An 18,618-nucleotide genomic window follows, 5' to 3' on the forward strand; every position below is an offset into this window, starting at 1 on the left:
AACACCACAAGCTACCACCAGATAACTGCTGCATCTTTCAAACCTTTTCACAAAGCTCAGTTCTATATGAAGGGGCATTGCATCAAGTACTTTAGGACCTTGTATCTTTTCCTAGCAAAGAATCTTGTGTATACACAGTATCATGCAAATAGTTTTTGGATGTTTGCATAAAAACCTGTGAACCTATGCAACTGCTCAGTGTTAACATTTGAATCATATGTCAGTTGATAATGTGCCTTAAGTAGAACAATATTTGTACTGGTGGTCTGTAGAATACATGGGGAAAAAAGGGTAATAATAAATGCTGTTAGAATTCAAACTTTCCATGATCTGCAGTCTTCAGTGTTCAGGTTGGAAACTGGTTTTCAAATTCCATTTTGCCTGTGAAGCATAACAGCAGAGAGAGGGAAAGTGGTTTAGAGCATTCTAGGTGGCCTCTTGAGTCTGGAAGCCTTTTGAAGAGCCTATAAAATACCATGTGTTAAGGACTGCTGACACAGGTAGAAGGTGGATTTGTCCTCCCAGAATCACCCAGTGAACAGTTGCACATTTTTCTGAAACTTAGGTGCTAGTTTGCTGTTCTGGCTTGAATATCAGCCTCACCTACAGAATAGCCTCTCTCCACAGGACCTATTATTTAAGATTATTTTTTAGAGCAAGCTTTTGGTCAGTGTGTCAAAAATAGCTGTACCCTGTGATTCATATGAAGTCAATGCAGTGAGCTCAGTCATGGTCACTTGTTTATGTGTTCTAGCCCTTCAAAATTCACACATGCACCTTGGGATCAGGCATTGAAAAATGCTTTCTTTTAGCAATCTAGGGAATAAATTACTACACTGAGCCTTTGCTGATATCTCCTTTCAGAAGGGAGTTGACCCTTAAAGTATTCTATAGTTTTGGTACCAAACATGAAATAATAGGTAGGAGTAGTAACAGCAGAAAACAACCATATGGTGAACTATGCACTTAAATATTATTTTGTTTTGTGTGTTCAGTGCATTATCATCAGTGGGGAAAGTGGTGCTGGAAAGACAGAAAGTGCCCATCTGATCGTCCAACATTTGACCTTCTTGGGAAAGGTATTTCCTAGCCAATTATGTAAAATTATGAAGAAATCCTCCCAACCCTACCCCAATGTTCACTTTATTTAGTCTTTAATACTTAAAGCTGTTCGTGTGAATTGTCACACTTGATTTAGGGGCATAGTAATCATGCATGTGAGAGTATTGAATTAAGATGCAAAAGTGTGACTCACACCAAGCCAGTCAATAGTTTTTTGAAGAGAAGGTGCCAGATTATGAGTGTTCAGTACCTGTAGCTATGTGCAGTGTTTATCACATATAAAATTATTTATACAGTAAAGAATGAAAACTGTTATTGTGGCTCTAATCTTAGAAGCTCTTACACATTCAAATGTTATAAGTAATACTACTAACACAAAATAATTGGAAAATTAAGCATGTCAGCTTAACCCTAAGTACGCATCTTTTGTCCATTGTGCTTTTGGTACTCTTAACTTTTATAAAACAAGTCAAAGGTGTAACAGTTGCAGAGAAAGAAGAATCTGTATTTTGCTACCTGTGGGAGATTTTATTTTGTTAGACCTCTTGTTGTATAAATAGAAAGGTTAGCACAGTACTTAATGCCATACAAGCATGAGAAAAGGATTCTTTGCTTCTGGAGCAAGAATTGGATTGGTGGTAAGCATTATATTCTTTTTAATTATCCTTCTGATTTGTATCTCTTCGGTCAAGGCCAATAACCGTGCTTTGCGTGAGAAGATTCTTCAGGTGAATCCTCTGGTTGAAGCATTTGGAAATGCCTGCACTGCCATCAATGACAACTCAAGTCGCTTTGGAAAATATCTGGAAATGATGTTTACACCTACAGGAGCTGTCATGGGGGCAAAGATTTCTGAATATCTACTTGAAAAATCAAGGGTCATAAAACAGGCTGTGTAGGTATATTAATTGTCTGTCCTGTAGTATTTATGTAGTGTTTGAATTTATTTAATTATCAAAAATTCTGTGGTTTAGATACTTTTCTGTCTTCTGCTAAAATAAAAATCCTTTGTGCTATGACAACAAGAATAGTTCTGTTCTTCTGGAGTTGAAACCAGAGCCACTTAGTTCTTTGGGGTAATGTTGTGTTCACTGGGTTTTCTGTGTTTCAGAGCTGCTAATCCTACACTATTAAAACAAGTGGGAGATTTGCTACCTTGCTTCAGTGAGCTCATTATAAGAACTACTTTTACATTTGTTGTACAAGATGCCACACGAACAAACACAGGTGTTTTAAAAGGATACTTTTTTTTTTTTTCCCAGGGGAGAAAAAAATTTCCATATATTTTATTATATTTATGCTGGCCTTTATCATCAGAAGAAACTTTCTGAATATAGACTTCCTGATAAAAAGCCCCCTAGGTAACTATTGCTCACTTGTTTTAATTGCTCATGGTAATTAGCTATTGATCAGCACTTGCATTCAGTATGATGCCTTCAAATCTCTCTTAATCCTTCTCCATTCCTTAAGGATCTTTATTAATCCTCCCAAGGTGGGAAGAAGATGGACACTAAGGCATTAAATTATTTGCCTTTGAGAAGTTGAACTATTAAAACAGAAGGAGGAAAAACCAAGCTCATTATGTAGATATTTTGTCATACTTTCAAATGCAGACAACCCTCCTTATGATTTCTTACCATAATGCTTCAGGTTCAGGAAGAACCCAGAATATGCTTTGGAGGTTTTTAATGGATGCTTGTACTCTGAGTGCATCTGATCTATACTGGGTGAGGTGATGTGTGTGAATTGTTGGTAACATTATTAGACATCAACAAAGAATAATGCAGATGTTAATGCAACAGAAACAAAAGCTTCTTATGAATTAGCATCAAACTATATAATTGAAAGTTATTGAGATAACTGTTCTTTCCAGTTACTGAGGTACTTGCATTTAAGTCACTGGAGCTTGTATTGGCATATGTGGTAGTGTGATGCCTTCTTTCTCCCACTCTGTTTAGATATATTGATAATGAAACTGGAAGAGTAATGCATGATATTGTTACTAAAGATTCCTATGGAAGACAATTTGAAGCAATTCAGCATTGTTTTAGAATTATAGGATTTACTGATGAGGTAAGAGATTCAGTTGCTAAACCATTACTGACCTTATTTATGAAAACCACCTCCAGTGCTGCCCTTTGGTTTTGTGGATGTACAAAATTTTGTGAGCCACAAAATCTCTGTTATGACAGAAGTGAACTGTGAAAACATAACCCCCCATTCAGAAGGCAAGACCAGCCTGAGGTCCCAGTTAATACTCAGGAAATTCTGTTGCGCTATTTCTTGTGTAAGTAGAAGCTTACTTGAACTTGTAGGTCTTGGGCTCAGAAAAAGCTATAAGCTTTAATATCCATTCCAGTATCCATTATGTTTTTCCTTCATAGCCTAAATATGATGTATGTGTCTAACTGAATTCCTTAAAAGTGCTTCTTGTCATCTTTTACAGGAAGTGTATTCAGTATACAGAATACTGACTGGAATCTTAAATACTGGAAATATTGAATTTGCTGCTATTTCTTCACAACACCAAACAGATAAAAGTGAGGTTCCTAACCCAGAAGCCTTGGATAATGGTATATATCTTTCAACCTTGTCAGTTGTGTATATGCAACGTGACTCTATTTGTGACAGTCTCTAGCTCATGGTAGCAGTTGGTCAATGCTGGTGATTTCTGCTGCATAATCACAACTGTGTGTCTTTTTCCACTGTCTTTTAGCTGCTGCACTACTGAGCATTGGGTCAGAAGAACTTCAAGAAGCCCTAACCTCCCACTGTGTTGTAACACGGGGCGAGACTATAATCCGGACGAACACCGTGGACAAAGCAGCGGACGTGCGGGATGCCATGTCGAAAGCTCTTTATGGCCGGCTCTTCAGCTGGATCGTAAACCGTATTAATACGCTGCTTCAGCCAGAGAAAAATATATGGCAAGTTACACATCACTGAATCATGTGTACTTACTGTGCATATGTCGGATGGGTTCATCCATTTGTATATTTTTGATTTTGCAGAAAAAGTGCTGTGTTTATTTTGGCTAAGGCTTCAGAATGGCTTTCATGCTGTGATACTGAATCCTGTTTCCAGGACATTAAGCCCATCATTTTCAAAGAGCTGAATAGAATTTAGCTGCTGAAGTCAATGGAAATTGGGTGGTTGAAGTGCTGTCCAGTTTTTTTGAAGGATGCTTCCTGTGTAGTGAACACGAAAATCATACAAAAGACTGATAAATAATTAAAGTACACTGAAAAGATTCAGTACACAGTCCTGCTTTTGTAAGCAAGTAATAAATGCAGATTTCAGATTATTATTGTGTTGCTACTTGAGATGTGATTATTTAATTATTTTTTTTACAATTACAGAAACATTATATTGCACATCCTTATGATTTCATTGCCAGGCACTGATCTTTTGAAGAAGCTGTAGAGATTTTAGAAGCAAGGGAACCTCTCAGCAAATGTGAAAATGCCTCTGATCTGAGATCTCTACTTGCTGCTTCACTATGTCATATAGACATATTCTCATCATTTCATGCAGTTCTGGTAGTCATTGAGTGTACTTGAGTTAGCACATGGACTATTAACAGTCCAGCAGCAGATTTGGTAATTACCCTTCTGAATAAGTGTAGGGAAAACATACCATTAAACCTTGACACCTTTTCTCTGCCTGGAGGAGCGGACAGTAGATTTTATTTGGGATCTGCCTACTGAAACCCCTTGTTTCAATATGGCTGCTAAGTGTCTGTTACTCTGTACCTATGATTTTCCTACCTTCTTCATGAAAATTTGCAAGAAGCAAGTGGAAAACAGAAGACTTAGCAATGCTAAACAAATGCACAAGTTATCTTAGGTTTATGCATACTTTTCCTCCTTTATTTTTGTAGCAGAGTGAATTAGTTATACAAACTTAGTTAGCAAATTTATTTTTATTTTAGCTTGGTGTTGCCCTTAATGAATTTTGTTTGTATCTTCACATGCAGCAATGCTGAAAGTGGGATGAATGTTGGGATACTAGACATATTTGGATTTGAGAACTTCACAAGAAATTCTTTTGAACAGCTGTGCATAAATATTGCTAATGAACAGATCCAGTTTTATTTCAATCAACACATTTTTGCACTGGAACAGGTAAATTCAACTCTGTTGAGGTCTAGATGAATCCAGAATCCTACAGCATAATCATATTGAGGACTACTTTATAAAATGAGTATGTGCTTTAAATGTGAGATAATGACATTGTTCTGTCGCAGTTTTGTAAATAATGTTGTTGAGGCCTACAGAGCATTGCTGTGCATCATAAATGCTCTAATGATCATGTTGCTTTTACTGTTTCAGTATTAAAACTGTGCTGGTGACTTTTGTAGATGGAATATCAGAGTGAGGGAATTGATGCCACTACAGTGGAGTATGAGGACAACCGTCCACTTCTAGATATGTTCCTTCAGAAACCAATGGGTCTCCTGTCTCTGCTAGATGAAGAAAGTCGATTTCCTCAGGCTACAGACCTAACTTTAGTTGGTATGTGCAAGTAAAACTCTGGGAAAGATCTGGGAAATGACAAATGCATTATAAGTGCAATGTCATCTTTATTCAAATTTTCCTGCCCTGGTTGTCTTGAGGCTGTGTCATTTAATTTGATGTTCTAATATATTTCTCATTGTGCGTCATAATTTTTCTCTGCTTACATGTTTTCTATCCTTTTCAAATTGGAAAATTTGTCTTAAGTATTAGGTGGCAAGGGATTATTGTTTTTTCAATGTTACAAGGAAATATCCTGTGTCTTGTCCGTGTATGTAGCATTTGTGTTGAAAGTAAAATTTAGACCTCCCAGGCTCCTAGGCCCATTATATCCAATTAGAAAATACTGCTTCACTCCAGATTATCTCATCATAAATAGAAAGTGTATGTTATTTCTGGTGTGCCATTTGGCTGAGTATTTCCTTGTCTTCATACATATTTTACATATATTTTGACAAATTTTGGTGCCAACTTTAAATACGCAGCACATGCCCTGTTTAAAGCTGTTGTCTTGAGGTTATTTACTAGAGCTGCATTTTTAAGAGTTCCATTTCCTTCAATGGAATGTGCTGTAGAGACCCAAACTGTTAGAGAAAAATTGCACAAGACATGTACAAGATTTTTCACTACTGCTAGGCTGAGTTGAAACCGGAATTCAGGTCACAGACAGAATGAGTACTATGGTTTGATTCTGCTCCTTGTCTTGGTTTGAAACACAGGTGTCTGCCAAGGAAGGCAGGCACCTCCTTTGGAATGGAAAATATGACCTCTTTCTCTCTGAATTATTATTATAACTTTGAAATTAAGGGGCTTTCAGGCAAAGATATGGGAAAAGGAATAGCAGTTCTTTATTAATATATATACACATGTAGATACATATACCAAGACGAAGAGCCAACAACTCTGGCAGCAGCAGCAGAGCAGAGCCCCGTGGCGCCTTCTCCCGCTGCGGGCGCTTCCCCTTCCGTGCAGTTCCGGTCTCGGCCGGCAGGGGCGCTGCTCCCTCATGGGGCAATGGCGGCGGCGGGATGGAGAATTGGGCTGCAGCAGGAACCTCGGGGCGGCGGCTGGAACCCCAGACCGGGCACACTCCAGGGTGGGCCTCCAACAGTCCTCCTTCGTGTGCTCAAGTTTTCTGCCTCCCTGTTGGCTTGTATAAATGAGTTAATACTGATTATTGAACTTCTGCTTCCAGAGGTACTTTCCCTTGTCCAGCGTTGATCGGCCTTACTGCTGGTCTGTACACAGCAGAGCAGGGTCCCTCAAGCAGACAGCAGAGTGGGATATTTTGCCCTGTCCAGGTGTTCCAGACAATCAATTAATTCCATGACTCTTTCCCAGCCTCCAGAAATTCCAAACTTAGTTCTTTTTGCTTTAAATACAAGCTCGATTAAGTGGCAAGAGAAAGAAAAACCTAACAAAAATGTTAATGGATTCTAACATTAGAAAAAATATTTTGATAATATTTTCTGATGTACACAGCATGACAGAGAATGTTATCGATTTATTCTGGTCTCAGGTCTCTAGTTGCTTGTTCAGGTAAATTAGCATAAAAGCAAGTTTCACTGCATAAACACTAATTCTTACTAAATTCTTACTTCAGGTTCCTTTGGATCCTGCTTCTTTCCAGGGATGTTTCCTTGGCTCAGCAGGCAGGAATTGCTACCTGGGCCCTCAGTGTTGGACAGACAGCACTAATTTCATTATGAAATATTAAAGAGCCTACAAACTATCTCAGGGCATAAAAGACATTTTTCTTAGAAACCTGTGTCCCTTCTTCTGTCAGCTCTTTAGGGTAATCACAGGAAACAGAAAGTCTCCTTAGAAGGGGTTTTATAGAGAAGCTTCTTTTTTTTTCTGCAGAAGTCCAAAGGTACATGAGGGACATTTCCAGACTGAGCACATAAATATATCCTTAAAACCTGGTGCACAAAGCTAAATGATTGCAGAAAGGAAGATAGAAAAAATACAAATAGTAGGCATTTAAGTGACTGTGATATATGCACAGTTTTGAGTGTACATATGTATAAGAAATAACCTCACTCCAAACCCTGCATCTACATTAGTAGATGCATTGCAAAATATGAGAAATCATCACATCTTCTCATTGGGTCTTCCTACTTAACATTTTTCCATGTACAAAAGCATCCACAAACAGTGATTTTAAAGACAGTCTTACTGGGCTAGTTGAAAATGAATTGTTCCATTCAGATGTGACTGCTTGGTATTTCTGAGCAATCTGATAATATGTGTTTATAGCAGTTCTGACTTCTTGAGCAGCAATTTAGCAAGCTAATTAGGATGAAGATTGTAATTAATCACTCTGTGACTTAAATCAACATCTTTTCTCAATGTCTAGATAAGTTTGAAGATAACTTACGATGCAAATACTTTTGGAGACCAAAAGGAGTGGAACTGTCATTTGGAATTCAGCACTATGCTGGAAAGGTAAGGTCATGTGATTTTCTTTAGGTTAGATAATAATGGTATGGTCATCACTTGTTTTTATCCAAAGTTTCTGCTCTTTCCCCCCTCATTTTAATAGAAAATATTATAAACTTTCTTTAAATGTACACTCTACAATGAAACTTTTATGTGTAGCAGTCCATTTTGGAGCCTATCCTTAGGGCTCTTACACAGATTCTGTGGACAGTAAGCATCTTTTTTCTGCAAGAAACATGGCCTCAGAAATGCCAGTCCTGCAGTCATTTCAAAGGAGGGACTCTGGAGCCAGGGCAGGCTGTGTGCTTGGTAACAACATGTGAATGCCACAGTAGTTCTGTGTGAGAGTGTCTTGCAGAGTGTCATGCAAAGTATAGGCATGAAAAGCAATATAAACCAGTATCTAACAGAACTTAAAATCCTATACAGTGCATTGGAAAGACTGGGGCTTGCTAGTAGAGGTGTTTTCTTGTACTTTGTATCTTTTGTTCTCAGAGGTTCACATTCACGTATTATTTTATATGGGGAGTAACAGTCCAGCTTTCACCATAACATGAACTTTGCATGCAGTTTCAGACCCAAATATTTGTTCATAGACTAAATTGAAATATCCATGTTTTATGTGGTTATCGATTAAGTCTCTTCTCTGGATCATTATAAGCCTCCAAAATTTTAAGATGTATTCTAGTAACTTCGGTCAGGCTTTCTGTCTTGTTAAGGATAACTATTAAAATTCACACAGTTTTAGTTAATTCTTTATACCCACATAGCCAAATAATAAAAACAATACTGGCCAAGTTTTCTTTTGCCAGAGAACATTCACTTTCTGTGTAAATTAATGGGAAATTGAGCTAGAGAGGAATATTGCAGGTGATAATAAAACATCTCTAAAAAATCATTGCAATTAAACAAAATGAAAAATTAACTAATTCTTATATTAATACAAGTATCCAGGCATTAATTTCTAATCAAAACTGAAAATAATTAAAATAATTGAAACAGAGGAATGTTTTTTTGTCCTAATATGGTTTTCAGTGCCATGAGAAGCTGATTTAATGTACCTACATTGTGTCCAACTTCTACTGTTCCTCCAGCAGGTCCACTTATAGATCACGGGTTTGATGCAGACAACCAATAGAAAGTGACCACCTGAGAACCATTTCTTACATCACAAGTAAATGATCAACTGAAGCTTTAATGAAGTATCTCTGTTGTATTGCATCGTGCATAGGATCGTTTAAGCCATTTAACCCAATTTGATATGCAGTGGCATTCTATGAATATAGATACTCTGTATAGCCAGTTTGCATTCTGAACACACTGCTGTAGTTCACTTTTAAGACCTTTGCAGGTAATTCATTTGCTTTTCAGACCAAGCTAGCTGGTCTACTTGGTAATCCTGACTGTTCGTGTTTTAAAGAACATAGTAAGTTTTGGGTAAACCTTTTCATCAAAATTTCTGATTCTGTTTTCCCACACTAGGTATTATATGATGCCTCTGCATTTCTTGAGAAGAACAGAGACACTCTCCCTGCTGACGTAGTGGTGGTGTTGCGAACTTCAGAGAACAAACTTCTTCAGCAGCTGTTCTCTAGCCCATTAACAAAAACGGGTATGTTCTGCACAGCTTTGCTAACATTCGAACTTCTTCAGCTGCCTGTTCCTCTCAAACTCTTACTTGATTCTGGATAATTTTTTTTCAATGATTTTATCATATCTGCTTTCCAGAGTGTTTGTTCTCTGATTTCAAGATTTCGTTTCCTTTCATGAATCTTGTGCGGCAAGATTCTTCCCTGACTTCAGAGAAAGGGAGATTATCAGATGTGTAGGGCAAGAGCTCATTCTCAGAGCAGGATAAAAATATGGGAGTTTCTAGTTCTCAGTCCTTTACTAAGATCAGTACTCACTTGGTAGATTCTTGTGTACCATGTCTTCCAGTTCATAAATCATGTGATGTAGATCAAGGTGTTTTGGAGGTAATATCCATCTATTGAGAAGCACTGATGTAATACATAGTTTCTTACAAATTATAAAACCCATATACTAATAGGTTAGAAGTAATTCCGTTGATTTAAAGCTTGTTGACTTTGACTTACATGAAAGTGCCTGATCTGTAGCTAAATAAAACAGCAAGATGAAGTTTGATTACTCCATGGATAGATGCCAGAATGCCAGTACCATATGCAAATGACAGTTCTGCAGTATCCATGCAAACAAGCCAGCAAATGAATATTTCTCTCATACTTATTAAAGCATCTTTTTCATAATGGGTGAGAAAAATATGTAATACTAAATCCAAATACAATGGATTGTACTAGATTGCAAAATTATTGTGAGCTAACATATGGAGATGAGGTTGTATGTTTAGGTAGAAATACTTGGTGGATGCATTAGATAGTGCTGGGCAGACTTACTGGACATTGGCTGGAGATGCAATCCTGTGCCTGTGCAGCAGCTCTCTGCCTTGAATTTCTTGACTGTTAATAACCCAGTCAAGCATCTGGTGATGCATATAACCTCTCTTGACATTTCTGTGTAGAAAAAGAACATCTGGAGATAAAATGATATTGAGGTTTTTTGCAGATGTAAAATTAATGTCATAATATGTGTTTATATACTACAGAAGATAGATTCCTGTTACAGGGTAATTTTTCCTGTAATTGAAAGGCTTTCAACTACTCCACCTCAAATTACACTTCTAGAGGTCCCTGAGAGGTGAGGATCCAGTGAGGAATCTGCTTCTCCTTTCAGCTATAATGAATTTAGATGGAAAGGAATATAGTTTATGATGGAGGATTGGTTTGTGCCCAAGTGGGGAACAAAGGATCTTTCTGTCTATTACTGCTCTACATTTGAGTCTGTGTTAAATTGATAAAAGAGATTCTGATCAAGCAAAGCAAGAAAGAAAGCTCACACATGGTGAAATGCTCCTCCACACCCCTCTTTACAAGCTGTTTTATACCTTGGAGCTGTTGTCAGAATGAAACCTGTTAGGTGCTTTGTCCCAGTTATCAGTCCAAATTATTGTAAATATACTTTTTATTTTATTGCTATTTTTAAATCAGATTGCTGATGCCTTCATGCAAATTCATCTTTTTCTGGCCTTACAGAGTTATTTTCAGTAGCAGCAGCACTTAACTAGAGTATTTTGCCTGAGATGTATAGAAGGTTCAGTAAGAGATACTTCTCATTGCAGTTAATGTAAAGTTACTGTGTTGGTGTATTTTACCTACTTTTTTAGGTCGCTTATATTCCTTGTTTCCCATTTACATCAATTGAATGCTTTCTCCTTCCATTTACCTTTCTGTGGAGAGCACACAGCAAGTTAAGTATTTTCTGTATTTGTCAAGTTGGTAGAGGACATCCTGATAAAAAAAATTATTGTGCATGGGCTTCTATGCACGGTGTTATAAGAATAGCTTAAAGCTCTTATGTAATTTTTACTTTTTAAAAGCCTTTGTGATTTTGCTCTTTTTTCCCAGCTGTCTGATATAATTGACACTCACATCCTGTGTTGGGGCCTCTTGTGTTCTAAAATCAAATTGTTGCCAGGTTTAGTTTTGGCTGCTTGCAAGATAAATGAAAGGTTTGGCTGAGAACAGAAGGCATTGCTGGCAATGCTACTTCATCTGCTCAGTGAGGAAAGATAATGCTATTCTTTTAACTGTCTATGAAGATGCTTTTGTAAACAAAAGAATAGTGAGTGTGTACGTATCCCATTGTACTCTGTCCCTGTCTCTTAGCCCTCTTCCCTCCACTCAACACGTGCTTCATTCCTAAAGAAAACCGGAAAAACGTACAGATTAAGATTGATAATCTTGGGACAGCTTTTGGTCAATTACTGACTAATAAAAAGTTAGTAATTTACATGGAAGCCATATTCCGTCTTTCCAGGTAACCCTGACTTGAAATGGGCTTTCTGACAGTGTGTGTGGTGTTTTGGACAGCACATTCTCACATCTGCTGGCAGCTGTCTCTGGAATGTGCCGTGTAGGTGGGTTTTGCCGAGCAGCGCTCTCCCATACGTGTTGCAGCCACTGGGTGGTGCTATCCCAGAGGCATGAGGGAATGCGAGGCTGAAATCGTGCGTCTGACAAGGACTGAAAATGTAGTTCTTTAAATACAAAAAAGAACAAAAAGATGCCTTTCCCACCCTGAGATGATCCTCTGTTTGAAGTATATTTATATAACTGTCATATCTTCCCCTGTCAAAAACTGAACAGCATCAAGAAAATAAATACTAAAAAGCTAAATTCTTTTACTAATTTAAGATCATGTTAATCCTTGTAATTTATCAAGTACACTTATCCCTTCTCAACAAATGCTTCTATTTCACAGTAGCAGTCTGTGCAGTTTAAAGGGCCAGAAATTAACAGCGGGACATTAAATATACATTTGTAATAGTAATTTATTGTTAATAGAGTATGCAACTACTCATATGAGACACAGGAACTTAAACATTCTGGAACCAATTTTGTAGCATATACAGCTTGTTTTGTCATCTTTCAGTGGAAATTTAGTCATGTTCAGTGTGTTTTGAAATCTGCACTTTCTAGGGACCTTTAACTTCAAAATTGAATTAATGTATTCTGATTTAACCTAACAGTTCTCCCATTTGCTTCCATAGCTGTCACTTTTTTTCTATAGACACAGCTTCTTGTGCTGCCACTACTGTAGATGAATATGCGTGTTCCCATTTAGATAGAATATATTCCTGATTGTCTCTAGGTTTAGTTTATCACTGTTCCTGGTAAAGCATCAGAGAGAAAAGGAATCACATGAAGTAGAAAATAGAGCCCCCTTGTAACAAGAGAGGATTTCTGCTGGAAAAATTAAGGACATCCTTGGTACATTCACCATTGAGGAGTCAGACCATTTTGTTCACTGTCCTGATACTTGATATTTTTTGCAGCATCACCTGTAAGGGGTAATATTGTTGGATTACTTGGGGGTTTTTGAGACTGCAAGGTTTTTATTTTCTTAGAAAAGCTGCATCATAACAAGATCTTCTAATCTTGAAACACAATCTCTGCAGACTTTTGTCCTTGCCATGACTCACAGACCTTTACAACTTTGAGAAAGTTATCTTCTGCAGGGAAGGGAAAGGGAAATCCTCCAGCCTTCCCATCAGAAAAGTAGAAATGCTGCAAAACATCCTTGTCCTTGCTCTGAGGATCAGTAGGGGTTTTGCTTGGCTACAGAGAAGAAATACAAGCAGAAGAAATACTACAGCAGCAACATCATATCTAATAATTGAAGTAGCATTGGTTATTGCTCATGGATTAGGGTAATGGAGTAGCAGTATATCATTGCTTAAAAACACCCCTTGTACGTGGTGCATATATATTTAATCATAAATATAATATATATTTAAACATAAATATAATTCTCTGTCAAAGAGAATTGGAATGAGAGTTTTCACAGCTGGGATGAAGGGTTTGGTTAGTCGTGTTTTAACAAGGTAATTTTTTTGTCCAAAGAAGAATTTTTTCCAGACACAAATTATGTATAATTCACCTGTCTAAAGGTCATTTCCCCTCCTCAATATTGATTTTTAGTCTGTGTTCTTTCTGCCTTTGAGTCTCTAATCTCGCTTACAAACCTTAGATGAAAAGTAATTATAAATAGTGTATGTTTGTTTACCAAACCAAAACAAACAACTAATGGACCATGTGCTAAGAGAGAATGTGAAAAAAAATGTTTCAGGTTAGCTTTATGCACACTACAGAACAAAAGAACTATGGCCTTTTGCAAAATCATTTTAGAGAACTGCTTTTCACCACTTCTTGATGACAAGAGTACTAACTTTAACTTGTGTGTAGCTGGTGTGTAAGTGTGATACCGTGTGATTCCTCATGATGAGTCAGAAACCGTAGGAAAGAGATTTTCTTGCATTTCAGTCCCATGAACAGGTACTGCTGGGCATACATGGAGTGTAATCTTGGCAAGTCAAAATCATAGCTGCTTTGCCATTGTTTTCAGTGGAATCGTAGGTTTGAGCTGTCATGTTTGTCACTGTGCACTCCTGCTGAGCACATACTGCTCTAGCAATATGTAGTGGTAGGTCTCTTGGTTTGGTGTGTGTCATTTACTGAAATACAGCATGATTCCATGTGGGTTTAGTGTATCTTTTCCTCTTATTTCCATATATCAAAATAGAACCAAAGGCTCAAATATATTTTAATTTTACTAATTTATTCCACAGTAAAGTCTTCTTATAATGGTACTTCTGTGTTAGTATTTTCACCTTTAAGAGATTGGGCATTTCTAACTCAAATTAATTGGAAACAAAGTCATTCTAATTACAGTATCTCTACTTAAAAATTAATCAGAGTTTATATTTTGTAAGAATTTTGGTAAAGTTAATGGAAGCTGTGTATTTCACTCAGTATTTCACTCGGGACATGGAGGCTTTCATACTTCTTACTGGTCTGTATGTTAAAAACACAAAAATAGTTCTAGCTCTGCTGCCAGGGAGTTGTATGCAAAGAGAGGCTTTAAACCACAGCTGTGCAGCGTAGCAGTCATGAACTTCACTGGGTTGCAGATGTGGGAAATCAGTAAACTCAATTAATTGTAGCTTGACTGATTTTGGGAGGTAGAGTGATGAATTACTTTTTAGAGTTCTGCACTTGAGCATTTTACAGCTCAGTGTTTATTTTTCTTCATGTTGTAAGGTTTTGCATCATAGGACAAATGCAGTACAGATATTCATAAAACTTGCTAGCAATAGGATCCAAAAAATGCTCTGAAATAGGCCTAAAAATGGAACTCATCTAGAAACAGAGCCATCTATCAGATCAAAGTTAAGGTCTCAGTCCTGCTAAAGCTTTATATAAAGCATAACAATTATTTACTGTTGAGAATAACTCCCTATAAATAGTGTCAGTGAATCTCTGGAAATGCACATGGCAGTAAGCACAACAGCTGAGAATTGTCAAGTTAGATTTACCATGGTTATGTTTGGTAAAGTGTGTTATCCAAACAGAATTATGCTGGTTTTTAATCTGAGACTTCACAAATTATATTGTACTGAAAATGAGCAAGAGGGTGTAGATTTTTTTGGTCTCCAAGTGCTTGCAAATTGAACTGTAATAAAAGTAGAAGTGGACAAGTTTACGAATAGATCTTAATTAATTTACTGATTTGGTTTATAATAGATCAATCTCTCTAGAACAGATCTTGAGAATAGTTTTTCTTTACCTTTTTCTCAGAAGAGGTACCTTTCCCAATTTTCATGTCTCTGGCCTAACTTCTCAATCCTGTAATGAGCATGATTTGCCAGTAGTGCATAGTAATTAATCTTAACACTGCCTTGTATACTAATTAAATTCAAAATCTATTGATATTGAGGAAACAAAAGATGCATCACATAAAAGTTGTTCCTGTTTTTAATATTAACTAGTAGACAGTGGGATTTCACTGTGCACCAGAATTTAAATAGAGGAATATTCAGAGAACATGATACCATTGTTTTAATGAGTAGTTGACAGTTTTCATAGGCACTGGGTGCTGTAAGGTCAAACAAACTATGTCAAAGATGCTCCGTATGTCATTGGAAGCATTCCGTTGTTCTGAAGATCAAATCCTAGAAGAGCATTATTTTAAAATTTCCTAGTGAGTTTTCAGAGCAGATAACTTTCTTGAATATTCACATAATCTTACTCATATGAATATCCATGATGTTTTTTGGTGTGTCCTTAACAAAGAATGTGCTTATATTTCCCACTCCTTCAAAATAATTGCATTAAGGGATTAATATATCTAAAGAACTGATGTAGTGGGTGGAAAATAAATCCCTGAGTCTGTGCTAGAGCTTGTATATTCATTTCAGAGTATTTCATGCAGTCTTACTATGATTGTGTACTTTTATCATTTTTCTTTATTCCTTCACCTTTCAGCAAGCTGTAAAGGCCAGTACTTTACATAACCAGCATTATCTATTATTATTTGACTGTATCTTCTTCCTCCAACCTGACTTGGCTTGATGCAGGAGTGGTTAATTGAGCTGCCTGGATAGCAGGTCACAGTGTGTGACAAAGAAAATGTGTTTGTGGATATTTGTATGAATGAGTATTTATTTCATTAAGAGTGGAGATACAAATATAATTAATGTTTTGCTTTACCTCAGAAGTAACTGATTTTGTATCAACTGTGATAATACACAGAAGTGCTGACATCCAGGGGAGCAATGCTTCAGTTGAGAAGCCTTTGAGACTTGATTAAATTAGTTGTCAACATCAATAATGCCTAGATTTCAGAAATAGGAAGGTCTGGGACTTCTATAAAATTCTGTAACCTTGTTTCATCTTAAGTGAACACTTTAAAAATAAGGTTCTTGCCTTGGCATTTCAAACCCTCGTTTTGACACCATTTTTTAGCCTGTCTAGCCTTAGGATGTTGGTAACTGGTGGTAGTGATAGTCATAGTGAGGTTAGAGAAAATGTTCCATAATTTTTTCCATGTGCTTTCAGTTGCATCTTTACACCCGAATTTTTGTCACTGAATTCATTGGGAATCTTCACTGGCTTTAGTAGGATTTTGACCAGAGTGTGTATGTAGGGAGCAGCTTCAGCAGCAGATCCTGAGTGATGGAATATATACTGTAAAATGTTTAAATATTGTATGGGGAATTAACATACTCTGGATATACAAGCAAAGGGCTAGAAATCATAGTTCTTGACTTCTCCTGGATTTCCTGTGTATTTACTGTTGTTGTAGGAACTTACTTTGGCCTCAAGTTAAACTGAGCACTACAAAACTTTTATAGATAGAACAATAACTACCATGTTTTTTATAATCATGTTTTTACTTTTCTGGATAAAGCATGTACTATTGGGGGGAAAAATTTCTTACATAACATGCAAGAGGAAATATATCAACTACATAAAACAGTGAGGGAGACTAGAGCTGAATCAGAATGTGGGATAACTATATTTCCAACCCGTGTATGGTTTTAGAGCTATTCTTCCACATATCTCTGGAAGAAGAAATAAACTTGTCCAGCCCCAGTAGATGTAAGTGGAAAAGGTCATTTTGACCAATGCTTAAAATCAGTGAAGAATTCCTTAACAATGAAGTTTCACAGAAAATTCACCTCTGTATTTTTTTTCTAATCTCAGTTACAGATGTGGTAAAGGTAGCAGGCCAATCTGGTGGGGCAGCAGAAAACCTCACATTGATGGTGAGGTAGTGTCCTGACAGCAGCAGTGTTCTGTCCTGTCTGCTGTTCCCCAGAGAATTCAGGGTTTGTTGTAATGAGCTGATTACACAGAATAGCATCAAACTGTACACCACAGGAGAGATGTAAGGAAATTGCTAAGGACCATATCTGAAAGGAATGGGCCATGTCTTCTGACAACATATCATAAACAGTGGAGCAAATTTGTTCCGTAATGCAGGAGCTGGAAGCCTGACTGGATCAGGCTGTGACCAGCCTCTCTTCATCCAGCCAGTTGGTCACGTCTCCAGCTAGTCAGACCTGACTAAAGAAAATGGTGAACGTGAAGCAGTAGAAAATCACAGTATTGTTTATACAAAAATGGGTTTTTTTCCAAACTTGTATTTTATTTTTGTCTAGGTGCAGCTTCAGATAGTTACTACTCACTGTACTTACTGTGCCACTCCTATCCTTAGTCTGGTGTTTGGACAGAGGTGCCCAACCTATGCCCTCCTGGCTGTGGCCAGATAGCAGTCTAGTCTCTTCTCTGCCACTCTGTTTTCCAGAACCACATGATCATCCCTTGGCCTGTGACCAGGAAGCTCTTTATCGTGTTGTCAGGCCATACCATACGTGTTCTGCCTACTGTCTGTAAGTTTGGTCATGTCACAGGATATGAGAATCGCATAAGGTTTCTTGTATGTCCTCTGACCACGTACTGTGCACAGTGTAATTCAGGAAAGGTCGGTGTTTCAGTGAACATACTTCCAGTCGAGTCAATGAATAACACATTTGGTTCAATTTAGCTTAAAAATTGGGCATGTTGCTTAAAGCAGCAGTTAGTACTCAAGATTGTGTTAGAAGAATACCTTGGGCAGTACCATTAACTAGTTTAATTAGTACCATCATTTGTTACTCTTTAATAGGTAAGGATAAAAGTTAAGACCTTTCTTACTGACATCATACATTCACTGATCTATAATATGTATAGATACTATGTGTGTAGGTATGTACAGAATACAGTAGGCAGTTTGACCTACATTTCCTCTCAGCTGCTGTCAGCGTCTCTGTTCCCTTCCATTCTGCAAGAAGCCTACTAACCTACTGTGTTGAAATAATACTTTAACGTGGCAGTGTTGATGCTTACAAGCAAAATTTTATTTGTTGTTGTAGACATAGTGCTGTGTCTTTGCCAGTGTGTACCTTCCTAATGTGGGAAGTGACCGCTGAAGTGCCTGCAATGTAGGCAATAGAAAGCATAACAGCACTTACACTCTCCAATCCCAGTCTAGCAATGTAAAGTTTTTAGTTTTCTGTAAATAACTTCATGCTAAAAAGACTAAAGAAATCCTTAATCTAATTGAGAATCAGTATCAGAACTCCTCAGTTCACTATGGCATGGATTTTTCATTTCAAATAATCTGGGCCAAAAACATGCCT

The 18,618-nt window shown here is 37.3% G+C and overlaps 1 protein-coding gene across 1 annotated transcript in view; it reads left to right on the plus strand.

Annotated features, from left to right (window-relative positions):
- The window catches only part of MYO3B (myosin IIIB), a 198,183-nt gene that overhangs the window by 97,715 nt on the left and 81,850 nt on the right, over positions 1-18,618 (plus strand). The window contains exons 17-26 of the mRNA XM_041403364.1: positions 996-1,079; positions 1,755-1,957; positions 2,325-2,423; positions 3,021-3,135; positions 3,509-3,635; positions 3,779-3,989; positions 5,039-5,186; positions 5,423-5,576; positions 7,936-8,024; positions 9,501-9,630. Of these exons, the coding sequence (XP_041259298.1) occupies positions 996-1,079; positions 1,755-1,957; positions 2,325-2,423; positions 3,021-3,135; positions 3,509-3,635; positions 3,779-3,989; positions 5,039-5,186; positions 5,423-5,576; positions 7,936-8,024; positions 9,501-9,630 (1,360 nt within the window). The remainder of the gene's footprint in view (positions 1-995; positions 1,080-1,754; positions 1,958-2,324; positions 2,424-3,020; positions 3,136-3,508; positions 3,636-3,778; positions 3,990-5,038; positions 5,187-5,422; positions 5,577-7,935; positions 8,025-9,500; positions 9,631-18,618) is intronic.

This window comes from Onychostruthus taczanowskii, unplaced genomic scaffold (genome assembly GCF_017590055.1).
Source record: "Onychostruthus taczanowskii isolate IOZ18803 unplaced genomic scaffold, ASM1759005v1 scaffold20, whole genome shotgun sequence".
Classification (NCBI taxonomy): Eukaryota; Metazoa; Chordata; class Aves; order Passeriformes; family Passeridae; genus Onychostruthus; species Onychostruthus taczanowskii.